Source organism: Mauremys reevesii, linkage group 9 (assembly GCF_016161935.1).
Source record: "Mauremys reevesii isolate NIE-2019 linkage group 9, ASM1616193v1, whole genome shotgun sequence".
Classification (NCBI taxonomy): domain Eukaryota; kingdom Metazoa; phylum Chordata; order Testudines; family Geoemydidae; genus Mauremys; species Mauremys reevesii.
The window spans coordinates 89,567,812-89,590,165 of NC_052631.1; the positions used below are offsets into that span (position 1 = coordinate 89,567,812).

Here is a 22,354-nt window from a genome sequence, read left to right on the forward strand (position 1 = left end):
CAAATGAGATTACCTTTTGCTATAGAAGCAACTGAAACATTTTGTTGAAACGGGTTTTCTTTGTTTTATGTTTTTAAAACATAGGTATAAATGTTGACCATACTAGCCTATTTACTATAGTAGGTAATGACCTAGGAATTTCTAGGTTTACATGAGATTAAGGGAATGTAGCACTGTTTTAGTTTGTCTGAATAAATCTTATCTATTCCATTTTTGTTGTTTTCAGATTTTGTCACAAATACAAAAGTATGATAATTTAATTACACCAGTTGTTGATTCATTGAAATACCTCACTTCACTGAACTATGACGTCTTGGCATGTATCCTTTATGTGTAAAATACATGTGCTAATTGTATGCCTTGTATCTTAATCCTTGATTGCCCATCACTAGGTGTAGTTTCATGTTGTAGCTGTACTTTGCTATCCACCTTTCTGTTAGGTATCAGGTCTTGCTGTGATAGCTCCTAGGCTGGGGGACTAGCCTCTTCCACTTTCCAGCCTTTCCCGCTTCCTGACATTGTGTGAAAATGCTCCTTTTCCAGAGCTATTTTACTATTTTAATTAACACCTGCCCTTGTAGGATTCCCATGCTTCCTAAATGATGTGGTGGTAATTTGTTTTTTTGGTATGTTGGTTTTATTGTGTCTTTATAATCTTATATGGTTATTTTTCAGCTGTAATTGTCTTCAGCAGCCCTAATCTCTTAGTATATATCATGTTTTAGGATGATGCTTTCTAAATATTCAGGTGTAGTGTTTGCATATTAGAATTTTTGCAGTTGAAGGGACAATTGTACGTGGCTGTTGGCAACTCAAATGGAGATAACTTATTTACCTTAAAGGGATATCTTTAGGTTTAAATAATATTTGTAAAGAAATTTATAGATGTATAGTATTATTGTTAATGATTATTAATGCTTATTTCAAAGTTACTGGGGAAAAATATATTCTTTAACTTTGTAAAAGACTGCATCATTGAAGCTCTGGCAAATCCCGAGAAGGAGAGAATGAAACACGATGACACTACAATTTCTAGCTGGCTGCAGAGTTAGTATTTTTGTTTTATTTAATGAATTAGTGTTTCAGGTATTTATCACAGCTGTTACTTTATCAATTTTTCAAAGGAAAAATCAATATGGCAAGTAAAGGCAATAGAAAATTTTAAGTGGGAGTGTTAGCAATGCATAGCTGAGTAAATGCAGAGGATAGTAATCTTATGTTGAAATAGATGATGCATAACTTTCAGTCACAGCTATTTCTCCCTCTCCATCTACTTTAGGTTTAGCTAGTTTTTGTGGTGCAGTTTTCCGAAAATATCCGATTGAACTTGCTGGTCTACTGCAGTATGTAGCAAACCAACTAAAGGCTGGAAAAAGGCAAGTCTGACCTGTTTAATTTGTATAACACCCTCTGTTTTGAAATTTGCTAGTTGTTTGACAACTGCCTTTTGCTGATGCAAAAGTACTGGTAATAGTAAAGCTGTACTTGAATACCAGTCAGAAAGTTAGAGAGCCAGGGAAAGAGAACATATCGCTGTAATATTTTCCTTTAGTATGTATGGTTATGGCATGTTCTTTTGAGTCAGTGTTTGTTGTCTTTCATGCACTGCAGTACTAGAACCTCTGGTTGAGCCTGAATCACTGGAACACTTACAGTATATACAAGTATATTTAATTTAGAAAAATGTATCCTTATAGTTTCTCTTATTGTTGTTCCCAAAAATGTCTTTACAATTCTTTTTTTTTTTTACTTTGAATATTTAAATAGTGTAATATATTTAATGACTATACAGTTACTTGCTGTCCAGTTGCTCCTTGGATCTCCAGCTTGTCAGCACTGATGGTGTCCTTTTTTCAAAAGTTTTCAGTTGTAAACAAACTTTACAGCGTGAATCCTTTCTTCTTTCCCCTTCCACTGCTTAGTGCACCTTGTTTCTTTCCTGTTTTTTATTGTTTAACGGGTAGTTTTGTCATATTTGGTAAGTATGGATTTATAATATATTCCTGTATTATGAAGTCTTTTCTTAAAATTTGGTGAAAGATAATTTATGAATGCTAATAGTGAGCTACTAATTTATTTGAAATAGTTAAGATCTTGTATTTTTGCTTAAAAAGAGAAAGGAAAACACAATCCCTGCACCAGCAGTAAAATAGGGGCATTTCAGCACATAGTTTTAGGGCTCGGGGAGTTGAAAAATGCAGTCTCTTCCTTCCCCTCAACACAGACAACCTTGTTTCACATGTGCGTACCAATTCCCACCTTATTATGTACTCTGATAATGGTACAGTCACCACTTAACTACAGAAAGTAAGGTAAATAACTTTTCCCATCCTACCTCAATATTGCACAAATATCTTATAAATGCTGTTAATTTATTAAATAGCTTAACATACAATGCAGTGTTGGGCAATGGTGAAAGAAAACTAGACTTCCCTATTTTAGAAAGGTGGTTCAGGGTGTTCATATTACTACTTGTGGACTTCCATTAAAAGGAATAGTAACTACATGACAGATAGTTATGGTCAAAGGGGTGTAGTGGATAAAGCATGAGATTGGGATCCAGGAGGCCTGGGTTCTAAGTCTGGCTCTGCCAGTGGCCTGCTGGGTGACCTCAGGCAAGTCACTTTCCTGCTCCGTGCCTCAGTTTCCCCATATGTAAAACGGAGATAGTTAACATTATCACCTAAAACCAAGGTCTCTATCCACTCACTCTCTTCCATAATTTAGCCAGGATAGGCAGGGATGGTGTCCCTAGCCTCTGTTTGCCAGAAGCTGGGAATGGGCAATGGGATGGATCACTTGATGATTACCTGTTCTGTTTATTCCCTCTGGGGCACCTAGCATTGGCGACTGTCGGAAGACAGGATGCTGGGCTAGAAGGACCTTTGGTCTGACCCAGTATGGCCGTTCTTATGTAGGACATTTTCTTGGTTACTGAAATCAACAGCAAAACAAATTTGATAACTAGAATGAATTTCTGACCTCGATGGTTATGGAGAAATTGGAATGGATGGTACTAGACGTTTGGAATAAGAATTCCTACTGGCTGCAGTTTATTTTAAATTCTGTAGCCAGAAATGTTTTGTGATGTTTTAGATGTTAGAGTTTTGAGTGAGAAATTGTGGTAAAAGAGCTTTATAAACAGTTGTATATGTTTAGTTGTTTAGTAAAAGGCAGAAATGTGATCTGTCATAATTTGCTGCCCTTTCTTTTGAGTTGAACATATCAAGCAAAATTAGCTATTTCTTGAGGAGGTGGTCATTGTGGCTTTTCATATCTTCTGCACTTTACAAGTCAGACACATGTTTAATAGGTAAAGGTGAGATCGCTACATTCACTTTAGATTTCTGTCATTAAACTCTCATTGTGTGCACTGAATCTTCTTCAAAAACAATTCTTTAACTAAAAGCAATTATCTGAGGATTTCTCATTAATAGTTTTTTTTTTAATCTGTTTTGGCTGATATATACATGAAATGCATGTAAAGATAAGAAATACAAAGGAAACAACTGCAGTTTTTTGTAATTAATTTGTTGGTATTGTAAGTGGCACTGTACCTGTTACTGTTTGCAGGACTGGATCCCAATATTTCTCTCCCACAGAACCCTGTGGCCCTGGTCTTGGGCCATTGGAGGCAAATCACTTCGAAAATTTACAAGTAGTAGTCAAAAAGTTTTTCTTCCAGCATTTAGCAGTATTCCTGAACCTTAATTGCCTTGTGAGAAGGAATGTTGTGTTTGTGTTTTGGTCTTGTTTCACTACAGCAATTTTAACACACAATGGTTTTATTTTGTATTAGCTATTGTAAGTAACCATTTCTGTTGCTCATAGTATTTCATTTTTATGTAGTTCTTATTTTTCTTCTGTGCAGCTTTGACTTGCTCATTTTAAAAGAGGTGGTACAAAAAATGGCTGGAATAGAAATAACAGAAGAGATGACAATGGAGCAGCTAGAAGCCATGACTGGTGGAGAACAGCTAAAAGCTGAGGTGGGAGTACAGATTAATTTACTGGTTTTATTGAAGTTCAAGAAATTGGGCAAATGTTGATGAATTACTTATTCTGTCATAAGCTGATACTATATCTATTTACTGTTTGTCTATTTTCTATAATAAAGTGATATTTCTTAATTAGAATACCTTAACTTCTGGTTTTCTTGGCTCTCTGGACAGGGTGGATATTTTGGCCAGATCAGAAACACTAAAAAATCTTCTCAGAGATTAAAAGATGCATTGCTTGACCATGATCTGGCCCTTCCACTGTGCCTGCTTATGGCTCAACAGCGAAATGGTGTGATCTTTCAGGAGGGAGGGGAGAAACATTTGAAGCTGGTGGGGAAGCTGTACGATCAGGCAAGTAGAAACAATTACATGTTTACATTTTTAAATAAAAAGGTTTTTAATTCTTCAGCTAAGTTTAGCTTGCTTATTTGATATAAATACTGCATAGCACAGTTTTTACTGTCAAAATAGTAAATATAAGACGCCTCCTCTTTAAAATTACATACTGAACATATGATGTATTTTCATAGTTATCTTTTTCAAAAATTGATTTTGTGTTTAGGTATTTTTCCCCTAATGTCAGACTGAGATTTGATTCAACTTAGAAGTGAATTGTTTTGAAAAACAGTGGTAGATTCCTAGATCTATTGTTTTGCCATGCAAACTTCACAATGTTTGTTAATGTTAAAATTGCTAAAAAAGAAAAGGCTTTTAGACTTCAGTGTGGGTTCTGTTATATTTTAAATAAGAAAAACCTTTTATAACCTATGACTTATTGGAATAGTACATGAAAGTGCTATATGTATCTTTTCAAAGTCTGTTGAACTATTCTGATTTTTATCAATTTAACACTGTCATGATAAAAGATATTACCTTACCCACCTTGTCTCTCGAATGTATTTCCCTGTGAGTATTCACAGTTCAGGGCTAACTTCCTGCAGATGTATAAATTGAGATATTAAGGTTTGAAAGACCCGTATACTGGTTGTAATTTTGGTAGTTTGTTTTTTCAGGTGTTTTATTTATTAAAATAATAATTTGTGTCAAAAGCTAATTATGTTATTCAGTACAAACAAGTCACAACACTGAAAGAAAAGGACACTTAGCAGTTAGTGTTTACAGGATCAGACCCTTAGTCCAACCTTCATTTAGGGGAGAAGTGGACAAGTAGGCCTAGATATGTCTCGTTCTTTTAGGAATTTAAGAGAGATCACTTATTTATTTTACCTATTGAAGTAATCAGCCATCAGCTAGTGTCATTGATCTACTGATTCCAAATTCAATCCATTGACCTATATGTGAAAGCTTAAAGCAGAGCTCTTCCTTTATACTGGGAAATCTGAACGTAGGCAAGCATATTGATTAAAAAAGCTTTCTCCTCTCTAACCGTTGGGTTAGGCCAGGTTACTCTGCTTATCTGATCTGGTTCTCGAGAAATTTAATTTTAAGGGCTTTTAAAACATTTTCTTGCTTTATCTTCACAAAGCCTTCCTGTTTCTGATTTTTTTAAGTCAGTGGTATCTTACTTGATCATTCACTATTTCTCATTTTGGGCCTCTGTGCTGACAGGTGCAAGTGGCACTAAATTAATTTAGAATCTGTATTGGAAGCTCTCAGGTGTGTGAGGTTAGATTTTTCTTTTTTTTTCCCTGTGACCTCATTAAAGTATCTTAAATGGAGCTTTTGTCCATGGGGAAGCAAGACCTTCTGTTGCCCATAGGCTCAGCTAAAACAGCCTTTGCACAAAAATAATCAAGCTCTGTAGGCTTGCTCTTTCTATGGGCCATTCTCAATGCTGGATCTCCATGCAATATTGTATTTTCAACAAAGAGCAGCGGAGCTTTCAAAAAAATGTATCATGATATAAAATGTCATGGTTCTATATGAAACTTAGACTTTGATATGCTCTACATGCTGAGTGGGGTCTTTCTTTCTAATATTTGAAATGCCTGTGCTGACATGACAACAAAAGCAAAAGACAAAAAAATTATTGAAATAAGTTAAAATCTTAATTTAGTTATAATTTGCAAATTACTTTAAAATATTCGCCTAATTTTAGCAGTTTTTCTAAAATCCTCAAGGGCCACAATAAAGGGTTCAAAAACATTTAGAAAGCAGTATGCTGAATCCTAATTGGGCAGAATACTTTTAGAATTGAATAAATTTTTGTGGTGAATTTATTTAGTTGCAGAACATGGGGCTGGATTAGTTTTCATAAACGGCAGACGTTTTTTGTAGTATGGAAAGGATTAGTATATTATGTTTTCATCTGTAGTTTAAAGTGTACCTTTCAGGAAAGTGACTAGTGGCTTGTTACCCATATGTATATATTTGCCTTTAAAAGGTTGATATTTGTTAAATCTGCTTAGTTTTTCCCCCATAAAAACTTGTAATTGTTCCTCTAATTCTTTCTCTGTTTCAATTCAGTGCCATGATACTCTGGTACAGTTTGGTGGATTTTTAGCATCCAATCTAAGCACAGAGGATTACATTAAGCGAGTGCCTTCTATTGACGTTCTCTGTAATGAGTTTCACACACCCCATGATGCTGCATTTTTCCTCTCCAGGCCTATGTATGCACATCATATTTCAGTAAGTAAAAGCAATCTTTTTGTCTACTTTCTAGTGCTTTAATATTATCAGTTATCACTGAACTCCAGCTACATTTTGTGCACCTCTGTTATGTTCTCACTGAAAATTTGCGTGTAATTTGGGAGCTGTGTCCATTTCTGCCACAAACATTTCTTTGTAACCTTGGACAAGTCACTTAACCCCGCTGTGCCTCAGCGTTCTCAACTGTAAAAACACAACTATGAACCACCAAATACCTCTGTGCAGTGTAAGTGCATGATAGTGGTGTGGGTAGCTATGTTTATACTTAAGTTTGCCCAATACTTTCCATTACAAGATCCTGTTCTTAGGTGCTTATAATTTTGCCATACGTAAACAATTAAGGATGAGGTTATCCATGCCAGGAGTCTGCCTAAACCTGTTTTTTTTCCTGAAGGTTTCAGCTAAAATGATTTTCTGAGAATGACAATAGGGAATATGTTTTTCACGTTAAAGAAATTTTTAGAGCTGTTTTGTAAAGAAGCTCTTGTGCTTGCATGCTGTGGATCCAGGGAGTTTTTGCAAGGGAGCCATCCTGTAGTCACAGATATGCCTTTGGCGTACCTGTGAAAATTTACTCACGCTTGGCTGAATATCAGACTCTTAAAAAACTACAGTTTGCACATTTTGAATAGAGACTTGTTAGAGTTTGGTAGCTAAATTTGCTGAAGAGTGCATCTGCACTGAGTATACTCCACTCCTTCAGAGCTCCTACATGCTGACTAGATTGCACATGTTTCATCCCTGGGCTGCAGGGATTGAGCAGGACTTTCCCTGCAATTGCTCCTCCCAGATACCAGCATACAGGAACTGAGAGCAGGGAGTTTCCATGTGGAAATAAATAGGTCAGAGAGGTTCTTCATCAGAGAAGATGGCAGCCTTGATGGTGCAAAATCAGAGCTGTTCACCACCATAGAAATGTTCAAAGTTTCACAGGCATTTCTTTAATGTTTGGTTTATGTATATAAAATTGGGGTAGGGCGTAAATCTGTATCTATACATTTGATAGAGTTTTCCTTTGAATGATAAATGACATTGTGTAGAAAACCAGTGTAGAAAACTAATGATTAGATATGTAAAACCAATGCAAATCACAAATATTTTTCTTTTTAATCTTTAGTCAAAATATGATGAACTTAAAAAAGCTGAGAAGGGAAACAAACAGCAGCACAAAGTTCACAAGTACATCACGTCATGCGAGCTAGTGATGGCTCCTGTTCATGATGCTGTGATCTCCTTGCACCTTCCTAAAGTTTGGGATGACATCAGTCCTCAGTTCTATGCTACATTTTGGTCTTTGACAATGTATGACCTTGCTGTTCCACATAATAGCTATGACAGAGAAGTCAATAAACTTAAAGTCCAGATGAAAGCTATAGATGACAATCAGGAAATGGTATGTTTGTGCTTGCAAACCTTTTAAAATAGTTGAATATTTAAAATTTACTTCAGTGTTCAAATTGAAACCTAAATATCTCTAAACATGGCAGCCAATGAAATCTTACATTAAAGATAGTTGTAATCACTGTTCTGAACAATATAAAACGTCAATTTTATGTACTGGTACCATTCCATACTAGAATTTTTCGAAATGTCAAACTGTGTTTAGTAGAGGTTCTCTTTTTGATTTTGTGCCTGTGGTAACAAGGTACAAATTGTTGCAGGAAATGCAGTACAGGTCAAATGCTGTTTATTTTTGCAATAAGTATTTCACTACAGAAAATCTTGTTTTTCCTACATGGTGTAACTCAGGGGTTCTCAAACTGGGGGTTGGGGGTCACGAGGTTGTTATATGGGGGTGGGGGTCACAAGCTGTCAGCCTCCACCTTAAACCCTGCTTTGCCTCCAGCATTTATAATGGTGTTAAATATCTTCAAAAGTATTTTTTATTTATATGGGGGGGGGGTCGCACTCAGAGGCTTGCTATGTGAAAGCGGTCACCAGTACAAAAGTTTGAGAACCACTGGTATAGCTGGACTATATTTTGTTGAACAAAAATGATGTTTTAGCAGCACACCACAATAAACTACTTTTGTAGCAATTAAACACTCAGGCATTTAACTACTAATTTACCTAATTCAGTAAAGCAGATCTCTATCTTTGTATTCCTTCTTTACAATGGACATTATCACGTAAATATTTGCAGGTGAAGGTTCAAGTCTACTAAAACTAATTTTACCATAAGAGAACCTTACAGCCCTTACTTGGTTTGAACACTTGATGACTTCACTGAGTAAGGACTGCAGAACTGCTCTCTGATTACGAAAATAAAGTTTGACATTTGTCTTCAGTTTTAGAGGCTCACTTAAGATCTCCATCTATGAATGTTGTGGTTAAAATTATGTGAATGATCAGATAATTAAAGCAGGGTATAGTGGGGTTGGAATGTCTGCCAGAGCAACACATTATTTTATTGTTTAGATGAATATTTATTTGAAACTTGTTTGCGGTAAACCAAATCTTCAATCCTTGTTTTTGCATATAGTAGGGGATAACAAATATTAAAGTGAAATGCATTGACATTTATAGCCTCCAAATAAAAAGAAAAAAGAAAAAGAACGTTGTACGGCCCTTCAAGACAAGCTTCTTGAAGAGGAGAAAAAGCAGTTGGAGCATGTGCAGAGGGTTCTACAGAGACTGAAACTGGAAAAGGATAACTGGCTTCTGGCAAGTAAGTATGAGAAACTTTGGCTGTTTTCCAGAGTCACTGCACTTTCTACATCTAAATTACAAAGTTCTGCTCACTTAACTCTTGTTATACTAGCACTGTAATCATTTGTTTTAAAATCGGTTATTGACATATATTATCAAGACAAGTGAACTTTAATTTCAGTGTTGTGTTTTATTTCAAATTCTAGGCAGTGTGTCAGCTTTTACATTGGCACTTGGTAAATGCTTAATTTACTGGACAGTTAAGTTAGGGCAAAATTCTTTCCAGTGCACAATGCCCTATGTGCTACTTAAGTCCTATGTAAGGTTGTTATTAAGGACTTATTCAGGTGCTTGCATGAGTCCTGTGCCTTGAGTTCAAATTCATCCTAATTGAGGAAGTACCATTTTTCACCAGGCCCATGTTTTTGAAGGATTTTAGTGTTGTGTACATGGCATTGACCTAAGCTAGTGCAGAACTGATACAGTTATTTAAAAAAAATCAGTCAGATTTGGCCAGTTAAAAATAATTTGTTGTAATGCTTCATTAATTTGGCCAGTGTATTTAGTTGCTTCCATTAGTTGTGCCCTGTAGCAGTTCTGTCAGTGGACAGGCATCCAGTTCTTGTTTTAACTGGGACATGTAAAATTGGTGGTCAGGAAAGTGATTATTTTCCATGATCTAATCAAGGATGAGGCTTCCATTTTGTATGTATAACTGAGACATGGTTGGGTTACACCGCAGGACCAGTGTGGGCGAAGTTGTCTCCAGCTGCATATATAGATAGTATTAGCTGTGCTTCTTTCATCAGACAGATGATCTCTGTCCCCAAAGTTCCGTCTCAGGAGTGTTTCCATTTTGTGAGAGAGGCCCCAGACAAGAATGGGGTAGTATTGGTGTACAGGTTTTCTCACTGGATCACAAAAGACTTCCTGGCAAGACTTCCTGCTTGTGATCGTCCTGCAGTTGTCATGGCTCTGATGAATGAGTTGGATTTGGAATTTGGGAGGTGGTGATTTCTTCCCTCTAAAGGACAGATAGTTATCTCCTCTGATTTGAGATTGGGATATACCTTGCCCAGCAAGATGAACTCATTTTGATGGTTGACCCTTAGAGATTAATGGAGACAGCAAGCTTCTATAGGGCTTTGAGGGAGAATAGTGTTGAGCTGATTGGTGACCTGTAGAACTTTATAAGCTTTTGTCCTCTGCCTTCAATTTAGAGGCCCTTAAGTAGCTCTCTCTCATAGCTTTGTTCCTGTATGTCACCTTGATTAACAAATAATCTAGGAAGAGCACTGGGAGTGGAAGTGTTCTGTCACGCTAACGGCCACATGAAATATTTTTGAGGTCTAATGCCATGGCTATGCAGGAGGTAGAGAGACTTCTTTTCCTCTGCTATAGCATCAGTCAAGTTTCACATATCTGAACTACTTTATGTTCTGATTGTGTGGACAGTATTTTATTGTACTATGTATAATGTTTGTAAAAGCACACGGAGCTAGCAAAAGGCGCTAAAATTATTAATAAAAATAAATATTGTTACTAATGCACAAATTTTCATAATTATTTAAAAAAAGAAACCACACGCTGGCAATTTCATACCACTTAGCAAAGAATTAATAACAGGTGCCCTAGTGAAATATTGTAATTACCAAATTTTATTTTACAAAATACTACAGAACATATGATGGTACTAAGTAGTAACATAGGAAATGGAAATTAAACGTTATCCCCCAAAAGAGAGTCAACTTTTATTTTCTGATGAACTATCTTTGCTTTTTAATCCCTTTTTTCCTCACTTTCTTTACTAAATCTGATCATCTGCGTTATGTCTTCCAGTCACTAGAACAAATTAGTGTGAGGTGGTTCTGAGTCAAATCTAGTCCATTGTATATAATGGAGAAAAATATGCATGGTTAATGAATACATTTTATCTGTTAGTTTTCTTGGCATCTTAATAGGGATTATCTATCTGGTTTGAAAGTTTTCCCTGAGTAGTTTGAAAGGAAATTTGGGATGTTAAAATGTTATAATACACAATATATTTCTGAAGCGTGTGTGATAGTTAATTTTGTGGGTTTTGTTTGAATGTTTGCTGTATTATGTACAATTGATGTTGCCATAAAACACTTCCCTTCTTTGTCTTTCTATTTCTTTGTTTTTGAAGAATCAACCAAAAATGAGACTATCACGAAATTTCTACAGTTGTGTATATTTCCTCGCTGCATTTTTTCTGCAATCGATGCTGTTTATTGTGCTCACTTCGTAGAACTGGTGCATCAACAGAAAACGCCCAATTTTTCTACACTTCTCTGTTATGATAGAGTAAGTAACCAGAATGTATTGGAGCTGTGTTGTTTTCTTTTAAGTAAATATTACAAGTCTATTAAAACCCTGTTTTTGAAAGATTACTATTTGTTGAATCCTTTTTCCATGTGAAAAGACACTCGTGCATCAACAGAATCTCTAGAAATATTCCAATTCCAGAATCTGCATTTATCATTATTACCACAGCACTTAAAGGGTCCCCGTCAAGACTGGGACCCCTTTTGCTAAGCACTGTACAAACATAGGAAACCATCCGTACCTGCCCTGAAGAGCTTACTGTCAAAAAAGATCAGATAAAAAGAAATAGACAACATACAAGTTAAAATTCAAGGAACATCTTTTCAGTTATATACACCTCTACCCCGATATAACACGGGTTCACATATAGCGCGGTAGCAGCGGGGCTCAGGCAACGCTTTAAAGGGTCCGGGGCTCCCCTCAGCGGCTGGAGCCCGGAGCTCTTTAAATCACTGCTGGAGCCCTGCTGCCCCTACCCCGATATAACGGGGTTTCAGCTATAACGCGGTAGGGATTTTTTGGCTCCCCACGACCGCATTATAACAGGGTAGAGGTGTACTTCTAAAGGTTTTTCCTGTAAACCTTCCCTTTCCCTTTTGTTCTTGTCCCTAAGCCCCAGAAAGCATGTTCCATCTTTGCTGAGCCAAGGTGTCATCCTCCACTTTGCCTGCCCAAATATTGCATTGCTCTGTGTAAATGGTAGTGATATACAAGGCAAAGATAATCACCTTGATCAATTCAGTCTATCATCCCTCACAGAGAGAGAGCGCAGATCACAACAATATTATTTACCAAGCTCCTATTATCCAGCTAATGCATTACCCGTGCAGCTCTGTTGAAGGCATTGGTGTCACCTGTGTCACCGAGGACATAATTTACCTATATATAAGCAAGATCCAAAAACCCTGCTTGACTTTCAGATCCAAGGTAGAGTTTGAAGGCCTTACAGTTAGAAAAACCATCTACTTGTAAACTTAATGTGTTCAATGTAGAGTCATGGATAGATGGTAAGCATGGGATGTCCCCAATGCCTTTATTCTGTAATACTCAGAATAGAACTACATTTTGTTTATACAGTCACAACAGTTTACATATGTCTGTTGCCCAAGCTCAATGAGATGAGTTAGGAGTTAAGGTAATAACTGATAAGAAAAGAAAGGGCGTTCAGAGTTAAAGGTGGAATTAGTTCTTTGTATTCTAGTAACTCTAGTAACCGTATGAACATGATCTATGAAAACTAAAGCAGTTGGGTTTGGTTTTTTTTACATAATTTTGATTTCATATTACATAGCCTGACTATTGTTTCCGTTCTTTACAGGTTTTCTCAGATATAATCTATACAGTAGCAAGTTGCACTGAAAATGAAGCTAGTAGATACGGCAGGTTTCTGTGCTGTATGCTAGAGACTGTTACTAGGTGGCACAGTGATAGAAACATATATGAAAAGGTATGTAAAGCTGTTAAATTGTAGTCTGTTTCATGAATAATCATACGATTCCTACTGGTAAGCCAGGCCCAATAAAAATGGTTGCTGTAAAAGTATTAATGCAGTAAAAACACGAAGTATGATTGTTTTTCTAGTTTTCTAATTTTAAACTTCATGTATTATAAAACTTTGCTGCTACTTGAAGGCAGGATTTCTGTGATGGGAAAGGAATTCGTGCATACATTTTGAACACTTCTGCTTAATGAATCATACTTTTCATCCATCTGTGTCTAAGTTGAGTTGGAGGAGGTTTAACTTATCAAAGTTTAAGTGCTTTGAAAACTGCATATGGATTAGAAGGTAAATATATCTTGGATTAACCACAGGTGGTCATGAAGATAACATGTGAGAATGATGAAACTTGCTTGATAGCTCTGTCAGAAGCCAGTTAAAATGGAACGACGGGGAGAGATGCGCACACCTCTCTTCCCCTCTCCCAAAAGCAGGCATTTCTTCTACAAATGGTTGCAGATATGTATTGCACTAAATTGTAATGATGTATAAAAGACCTCCCTTTTTATGGGTGGTTCCTGCTTTTTTGAAAAGTCTGATAAACTCTCAAGCTATATTACACTGGCAGCTGTACCCCAATCATTAGGGGACAACAACATGTACAACAGTTCCGTCAGTGAGCCCAGCAGTACTTCAGATAACCAGCTTATCCTTTCAGGGAGCAAGACTTTTCCAAGAGGAGGCACAAATTATAGAGAAGGTCCTCTGACTCTGCCTCTAACCAGTTGGCTCATCCTGTCATCAGCAATCTTCCAGTCGTATCCCCCAGTCCCACGGCTACATGCTTGTGAAGCAATAACCGCAGACAGATGGGTCTTAAACATTGTGTTGGAACACACTATCCCATTTCTAGCTATCCCCCTATTGTGTCTCTTTTCAGGGACCCATCTCATGAGTTGCTGCTTCCTGAAGAGCTCCAGACACTACAACACTGTTACCCTACAACACTGGGGTAAAGGGCCCTACTCACATTACTTTTTGATCCCCAAGTCCAAGGGAGGACAGAGACATGTACTTGACCACCAAGTCTCAAAAACTACATCAGATATATAAGATCCCACATGGTCAACCAAGCAAGGATTCAGTTGAATCATGATTGGTTTGCTGCCTTCAGTCTTCAAGATGCCTGCTTCCATGTAGCAGCTTTATCAAACCATAGGAAGTATCTAGATTCATAGTAGGGGTCAGCATTATCAATACTCAGGACGCCTCAGTACTGTGTGTATTTGCCAAATGCATGACCATAGTGACAGCCTTTCTCAGGTGAATGATTTCCCTTAGCTGCATGATTGACTAGACAGGGGCAAGTCTGAAGGTCAAGTCCTCCATCATGTCCAATTCAATGCTATGTTTCTTCGATTGACGGGCTGATCTTGAACAAAGGAAAGTCCACTTTACTTCGAACACAAAAAATTTAGTTCTTTGGGTCCTACTAGGCTCTATGAGTTTGAGGGGCTTTCTCCTACGTGAATGGTTTCAGTTTGTTGCCTATATCTGCTCCTCAAATCTCACTTCTCAACCACGGTTTGAGCATGCCTGAGGTTGCTAGGTCACATGGCTTCATATACTTAGTAGTTCAACATGTGAGTTGTCCTGGAGTCCCTAAACTGGTGGACAGATCAGAATAATGTATGTGAGGGTGTGCCCTTCGCTCATCCTCCATTGACCAAGACCATAGTTACTGATGTCTCGACAATAGGTAGCAAAGTGCATATAGAGACTTTAGTAGTCCAAGCTTTGTGGACAGATTAGGAAGCATCATTACATATCAGTGTCCTAGATCTTTGAGGAATTTACAGTGCATGCTGAGCCTTTCTCTCACACATCAGGGGCATGTTGGTTCACAGTGTTACTGACAGTACCACCACAATATGTACTGTGTGAACAAATAAGGTGAAGCCTGGTCCAGCCAGCTGTGTCAGGAAGCGATAAAGTTTTGCCATTCTTGTATCAAAGATGACATCGTTCTCACAACCATCCATTTACTGGGTGCCCAGAATCAGTTGGCCGATCAGTTTAGCAGGGATTTCTCTGAGAATCATGAGTGGGCCATGAAGAGCAGCATCCTGAGGCACTTCTTCAGTGACTAGAGCATTCTGTTTGTCAACATGTTTGCAACAAAAGACAAGAAGTACCATCAGTTTTGCTCTTGAGTGGGTTGCAATCCATGCTCTCTGACTGATGCCTTCCAACTGAACTGGGGGTCAGCACTACTGTATGCCTTCCACCCTATTGCGCCCATCCCTCAGATTGTTCTTAAGTTGAAGCTGGATCATACCAAATTGATACTCATTGCACTAGCCTGGTCAAGACAATCTCCTGGAAGGATGGCCTTCTGGAAGGAAAGGAGATTGGGGAGATTGGACTGAAAGGCTATGAAGGTTAGCTGTGGCGCCAGGTCTGTACAGTTTGCACCTCAGCATGGATGCTGCATGGTTAGATTGGGGGAAAGAACTGTTCAGAGGTAGATCAACCTGTTTGGCCAAGTGGAAATGCTTTTCAGTTCAGTCATTGGCTTGGGGAATTTGTCTGGTACCCAGATTCATGACACTTTAAATTGCCTGTTACATCTTAGATCACCCAGCCCTGTCTCAGCTCATTGAGGGTCCACTTGGAAGTGATCTCAGCATTCCATCGCCCAATCCAAGGGAAGTAGGTGTATTCCCAACCCCATAGTGGTTTTCTGCCTCTTCCCACCTGTAAAAGAAGCAGTAGCCCTGTGGGACCTTAACTCTGTATTTCCTGCCCTCATGGGGCCTCCATTCAAGCCTCTGTTCTCTATTCCTTCTTTGCCAAAAGACAGCTTTTCTTATTGCTGTAACCTTATGAAGGACGGTAAGTGAACTGCAGGTCCTAATGGCAGACCCTCCATGTACTCAGTTATTCAAAGGCAAACTAGCCTTAAGTCAGCATCCAAAATTTTTGACTAAAGTGGTTTCACGATTACCAAACAATGTACCTGTCTGTATTTTTTTCTAAGCCACACTTCAATGCAGATGAACGGTGCCTTCGTATGTCGGGTCTAAAATAAGCCTGAGTGTTATTTTTGGACAGGACTAAACTATTTTGATTATCACCCTGGCTTTTTGTCTCCTACGTGGACTAGATGAGAGGTCAGGTGGTTTCGGCACAGACCATCTCCAGTTAGATTACTTCCTGCATAGCAAAACATATGGCATAGCAAATGCCACAGCTCCATAAAGGCTCTTGGTTCATTCAACAAAGGCCCAAGCTGCTTCAAGATGCGTTTCTCAGGGATATTCCAGTATTGGACATACACAGTGTTTCTGCTTGGTCCTCCATGCATACCTTTATCAAACTATGTTATCACAACTGCATCTAGGTCCGATGCAAGCTTTGAAAGAGCAACTCTGTAGTCACTATTTAAGTAGACTAAGCCTCAGCTCCTTCCATTACTGCTTGCAAATCCTCTGAGAGTATGCCTACACAGCAAAGAGAAACCCATGGCTGGCCCATGCCTGCCAATTCGGGCAGCAGGGCTGTTTCATTGCTATGTACACTTCTGGGCTTGGGCTGGAGCCTGAGCTCTGGACTTCCCATTCTGCAGGGTCCTAGAGCCTGGGATCCAGCCTGAGCCCAGAAGTCTACATAGCAGTGAAACAGTCCTGCAGCCGGAGCCCTGTGACTGCTAGTATGGGTGTCTAATTGCTGTGTAGGTGTACTCTGAGGGGAATACAAGTCTGCAACCACTTGAAGAAGAAAAATCTGTTACTTTACTTGTACTGTAACTTGTTCTTCAAGATGTGGGTGCAGATGTGGTCCATGACTCTCCCTCCATCCCCTCTGCATCAGAGTCATCATACATAGATTCTGGTTCATAGGAACTGAGGTGGGTCTGGATAGCACCACTCTGAAATAGCCTTGGGAGGGGCCATGAGGAGACATGTGGTTGTGCCTGTGCTGTCCCAACAAGTTCTGCTAAACACAGTTAACCGGCTTCTGTGCATTGCGTGTGCACACCTGAGTGAAATACACATCTGCACCCACATAGAATTATAGAACCATAGGGCTAGAAGGGACTGCAAGGGTCATCTAGTCTAACCCCCTACCAGGATGCAGGATTTGTTGGAACATGTTGAAGAACAATGGTGACAGTACAGGTAAGTAACTGTTTTGATATATGAAAGTTATTTTAGGAATGTGGCAGATATACCTGTATAAATGTTGCTAAACATTTGTGAACGTTTTAAACTTTGCATATACCAGAGTTAGTGAAAGCAATGTTCTTCAGTTCAGCAAAAGTTAAATTATTTCAATCCGCTGCCTGAATAAGTTTAACTTTTTTTCTTTTCTTTTTACATACATGTAGGAATGTGGCAACTATCCAGGCTTCCTTACCATATTACGGGCAACTGGATTTGATGGTGGGAACAAAGCTGATCAGTTAGATTATGAGAACTTTCGACATGTGGTACACAAATGGCACTATAAATTAACTAAGGTAAATAAAGGATGTTAAGTTGATATGACCCACTTTTTCAAGTATTAATGAGAACTACTTTGATTGTATTTTATACCTTGTATTCTAGGCTTCTGTACACTGCCTTGAAACAGGCGAATATACACATATCAGAAATATCCTGATTGTGCTGACCAAAATCCTTCCATGGTATCCAAAAGTTCTGAACCTGGGTCAGGCCTTGGAAAGAAGAGTACATAAAATCTGTCAGGAAGAGAAAGAGAAGAGACCTGATCTATATGCGTTAGCTATGGGGTAACAACAACTTACTTTCAAAAGAGATTTAAATGGATGATGAAAGGATTCCAAAGGCTCGGAACTCTTCCAGTCTTGACACATTTGGCTTTTGCTGTATCTTGGACGATCTTGCAATCCTGTGTTTTGAGGCTGGTGTGAGTTGAGGCTCCTGGTTTGTACTGGATGACGATGATGAAGTGTGCTAGGTTCTCCACAGGACAAAAGAAAGTAACAACCCCTGCCCTAAAGAGCTTATAATATAATTTTAAACAGGACCAGTGATGGTACTAAGTAGCTGGAAGGAGGGTAAAACAAGGAAAGATGGGGGTTATAGATACAAGATTACACAATTACTCAGTCTAGGCATGTGCAGTTCTAGAAGGTTAAATTAAACAATACTTTTCGCAGTTTAATTATGGTTATTTTTTCATGATGTGGTGAATGCAAAATTATCCATGTTTGTCTTGGTTGCTGGGAAGGTATTTTATTTCATCACTTTCATAGTTTTGAAGCTTTGCTAAATCAATTAGTGTAACACAAAATCACTGGCTTATTTCTTTGAAGATTTTTAGATGGCAGAGGTTTGGAGGGTCAGGGTCTTTAAAGAACTGATGGTAGTAATAGAAGGAGAAAGAGAATACTGCAGATTATTTTCAAAAAAGTGCTAAATAATTCGCAAACTACTCGATTAATCTTTTTAAACAGTAACCCATGTTTATATTTTGCTTTATGTTTGTGCATATTTAACACACTGTGCGACTTTCAGCTATTCTGGGCAATTGAAAAGTAGAAAGCCTTACATGGTACCGGAAAATGAATTCCACCACAAAGACCCCCCTGCCAGGAATGCTGTAGCTGCAACAGTGCAAAATGGACCAGGTGGTGCTGGGCTGCCTGCATCACTCACAATAAATGCAGCTAAACTGGAAGAAAGCACTGCTGAGGAGACTGGTAAGCCATCCATTTTAAAAGATAATTGTTTTAATGCTATAATTTGACCCTTTTTTTAAATTGACTTTAAGGATTGTGTGGTTTAACCTTCAAATTGTAAAACTAACAAGGTCCGTTACATGTTTTTATTTTAAATATTGTTTATTACTTATATTGTTAATCCTTCGTTATTGACAAATACATAGTGATCAATTTAGCTGTCAATAAATTAAGCCTAACTTTAAATGAATTTTGAAGTATTATGTGTTCAAATGGTTGCTATAGCATTGAGCCAAAGTACTAACTCAGTAGATTAAGTTTAGCATCTTTTTCAATAGACAAACTAAAGGAGAAAACTCAGGGTGCTGTGAAAGTTATTAATAAAGCTGCCAATGCAACACCAAAAGTGACGACAAGCAATGGAAACAGTGCTTCTAACAGGTGAGAAATCTATTCTTCAGTTCATCATTGTCTGACTGCAGAATAATGAAATTACATTTGAAAGTGACCTGTCTATTCTGAAGGGTTTTTTTAGCAAGAGGTGAAAATGATCTTCTCTACTTTGTGCAGTAGAAATCTGCAAATTATGTCCTTTTGATCCATTAGATAAAGGAATTGCAAGTGAAGACTGATAAATGAAATGCTTTTCTCCCAAATTATGCAACAAAACGATACTAAGTTAAATGAATAAAGCTTCACTAAAGAAATAATCATATCTAATATGCTGAACTTAAAGATCCATTTTAAATACTGTGAACCCAATCCTTGAAATCTGTTGGAGTGGGCTCGACATCTCACAACAAGTGCTTGGTGGCTCTAATTGGGTACTTGTAATTTGTGGGTATGGCTACACTGGAGTTAAAAGACCTGTGGGACAGCTGTGGTTGACCTGCAGGGCTCAACATTGCTATGTAGATGTTTAGGCTCAGGCTGGAGCCCAGGCTCTGGGTCCACCCCCCACCCCCCATGCAGGATCGCAAAGCTCAGGCTCCAGACTGAACTTGAATGTCTACACAGCAATTTTACAGCCCTGCAGGGTGAGCCCCAAAAGCCCACATCAACTGACCTGGGCTAGCAGCGGGTGTTTTAATTGCTGCCTGGACATACCCATAATCAGTTTACACAACTGCTGGGCTGGAATTACCTTTGAGTCAAAAACATTAATGTTTTGTAATGCCTACTATTTCTGTGTGCATCAGAACCCTGCTAATCATGTAATAGCATTGTTTCCTATATCCTCCCATTTTAGCTAGAAGAAAGGTACTGGTTTGTTGCTATGAAGATGTGTGGAAGAACATTGAGAGACAGGAATTTGTCACTTATTTAGCATGTTGAAAAGGTTTTTTTTGTCTTAATCTTGAAAAGTAAAAACTGATTTGCATTTGATTATGAAAACTGAGCTAGTTTTGATATTGAGCACTCATTGGGCTTTTTTTTATGCAGCAAAATTATTAAAGAAAAAGATGATAAAGAAAAAAGTGGGAAGGAAAAAGATAAAGAAAAAAAAGAAAAGACTCCGGCTGCCATTCCAGAGACCAAGGCACTTGGAAAGGATGGAAAAGATAAACCAAAGGAAGAACGGGCAAACAAAGATGATAAAACAAGAGAGACCAAGGAAAAAACACCAAAATCTGACAAAGAGAAGGAAAAAGCCAAGAAAGAAGAAAAAACGCCAAAAGATGAAAAATCCAAGACAGTTGTTACCAACGCTGAGTCAAAGTTCGCTGCAGAAAAGGAGAGAGAAAAGGAGCCATCCAGAGAAAGAGATGTAGCGAAGGATATGAAATCCAAGGAAAATATTAAAGGAGGAGAAAAATTGTCAGTAGCTGGGTCCTTGAAGTCACCTGTTCCCCGATCAGAAACATCAGAGTCTGAAAGGGGTAAATTAAACTTTTTTTTTTAAGTTGCCTTTTCAAGCTTTGAAAGTTGCTTAATACCTAAAAATGGTTGGGGGCAGGCAGAAGGAGAGTAACTATGCTAATTAGCATCTAATTATAAAAGACCCTTTTCTTTTTAACTTTTTGGTTCAGGTAGTTAAAAAGATCATCACTTCCAGCATTAGTAAGCAAACTGGGGGGGATGTGTTTTCTGTTCCTGCCACCGTCAGTGAGAGCAGAGTATTATAGAGCCCACTGCCTTTAAGAATTTCAAATATGGTTTCATATGAATATCTCTTGTAACAAATCCTTGTGAAGATTCAAAATTGTACTATCATCTAGTAATAGATTACACATGGAAATGTGTATTGATTGTTTGCTTACTGTAACTGAGGTCCCATATACTCTATAGCAGGGGTCGGCAACCTTTCAGAAGTGGTGTGCTGAGTCTTCATTTATTCACTTTTTTTTAGAAGGTCTCTTTCTATAAGTCTATAATATATAACTAAACTATTGTTATATGAAAGGAAATAAGGGTTTTAAAATGTTTAAGAAGCTTAATTTAAAATTAAATTAAAATGCAGAGCTCCCCAGACCAGTGGCCAGGACCCAGGCAGTGTAAGTGCCACTGAAAATCAACTTGCGTGCTGCCTTTGGCACGTGTGCCACAGGTTGCCTACAGCAAAAACAATCTGAATTCTGCAAAAAAATTTTGTAGTGAGAATGTATTACAAACAGCATATGGAAGTTTTTGGAGGAAAGCTGGAGTTTTTGGCATTTGGGTAGGCAACAGCTGGGGCTTTTAGCATCTGAAGAAGGTATGGAAAGCTGTTGGGAATAGTTTCTACTAAAATTGTCATCAGTGAAATAGTTAACAATGTTGACATAAGTTATCTTAGGGCTTTGGTGTTAGTGTGTTTTAGATGAATGAGGTACCTCACATCTCAGAACAATTGTTTTTAGGCTATTTGCAGACTCAGAAAAATGGGTCTGCACCAGTTTCCACTTGTTCTACATTTTCAAGGTTTTCATCATAACGTTGAGGGTTAAACACAGATTATTTTAAATGAAAGTTTAAACATTAAAGCACAATTTTTCAGCAAAACAGGTGATTCTGCAGATGAGAAATTTTGGAATCCATGGGATCAGGCCTGTTACTTTCTCCTGATGATAATCAATAGTTTTAATCCTCCAACAGTAAAATTTTAATTCTAATTTTAAACTCCTTTGGTATTTTGCGAAGTAATATAATCAGATTTTATCCCCTCTTGCTAGGGTTTTAATGCTTACTGCTTCTTTTTCTTTTTCTTTTTCTTTTTTTCTTTTTTAGAACAAAAACGTCGCAAAGTTGATACCCATTCTTCTCCATCACATTCCTCAACAGTAAAGGTTAGTATAGCCTGAGGAAGGCAGCGCCCATATTAGGCTCACAAGTTTGGAATGCCAGTGTCCGACTTCCTTCAAGTTTTGTGCCAAGTATATACTGGAACCACTGGAGGTTTTATCTTGCATTAGAAAATGCATTCCTTTTCTTTATTGGTGGACTCTTTTTTTCTATTAAATATTTTTAATTAGAAAAAATAAAGCTTCAAGGACCTAGCACAAATTTTGTAAATAGTGTTTGAAAAATGCAAGAAAATTTTTACACAGAAGTGCCTCATTGTTTTAAGCAGTCAGTTTTTTTTTGGAATGCAATGGTAGCTACAAGCAAATGAGTCTTTGC

The 22,354-nt window shown here is 37.9% G+C and overlaps 1 protein-coding gene across 2 annotated transcripts in view; it reads left to right on the forward strand.

The window, feature by feature from the left end:
- The window catches only part of THOC2 (THO complex 2), a 102,864-nt gene that overhangs the window by 62,201 nt on the left and 18,309 nt on the right, over positions 1 to 22,354 (forward strand). For both annotated transcript variants that reach the window (XM_039487931.1, XM_039487932.1), the window contains 16 exons: positions 227 to 320; positions 967 to 1,047; positions 1,280 to 1,376; positions 3,872 to 3,989; positions 4,173 to 4,352; positions 6,429 to 6,593; positions 7,732 to 8,007; positions 9,141 to 9,282; positions 11,431 to 11,588; positions 12,928 to 13,056; positions 17,438 to 17,569; positions 17,658 to 17,842; positions 18,591 to 18,775; positions 19,093 to 19,195; positions 20,198 to 20,634; positions 21,962 to 22,020. In XM_039487931.1, the coding sequence (XP_039343865.1) occupies positions 227 to 320; positions 967 to 1,047; positions 1,280 to 1,376; positions 3,872 to 3,989; positions 4,173 to 4,352; positions 6,429 to 6,593; positions 7,732 to 8,007; positions 9,141 to 9,282; positions 11,431 to 11,588; positions 12,928 to 13,056; positions 17,438 to 17,569; positions 17,658 to 17,842; positions 18,591 to 18,775; positions 19,093 to 19,195; positions 20,198 to 20,634; positions 21,962 to 22,020 (2,541 nt within the window). The remainder of the gene's footprint in view (positions 1 to 226; positions 321 to 966; positions 1,048 to 1,279; positions 1,377 to 3,871; positions 3,990 to 4,172; positions 4,353 to 6,428; positions 6,594 to 7,731; positions 8,008 to 9,140; positions 9,283 to 11,430; positions 11,589 to 12,927; positions 13,057 to 17,437; positions 17,570 to 17,657; positions 17,843 to 18,590; positions 18,776 to 19,092; positions 19,196 to 20,197; positions 20,635 to 21,961; positions 22,021 to 22,354) is intronic.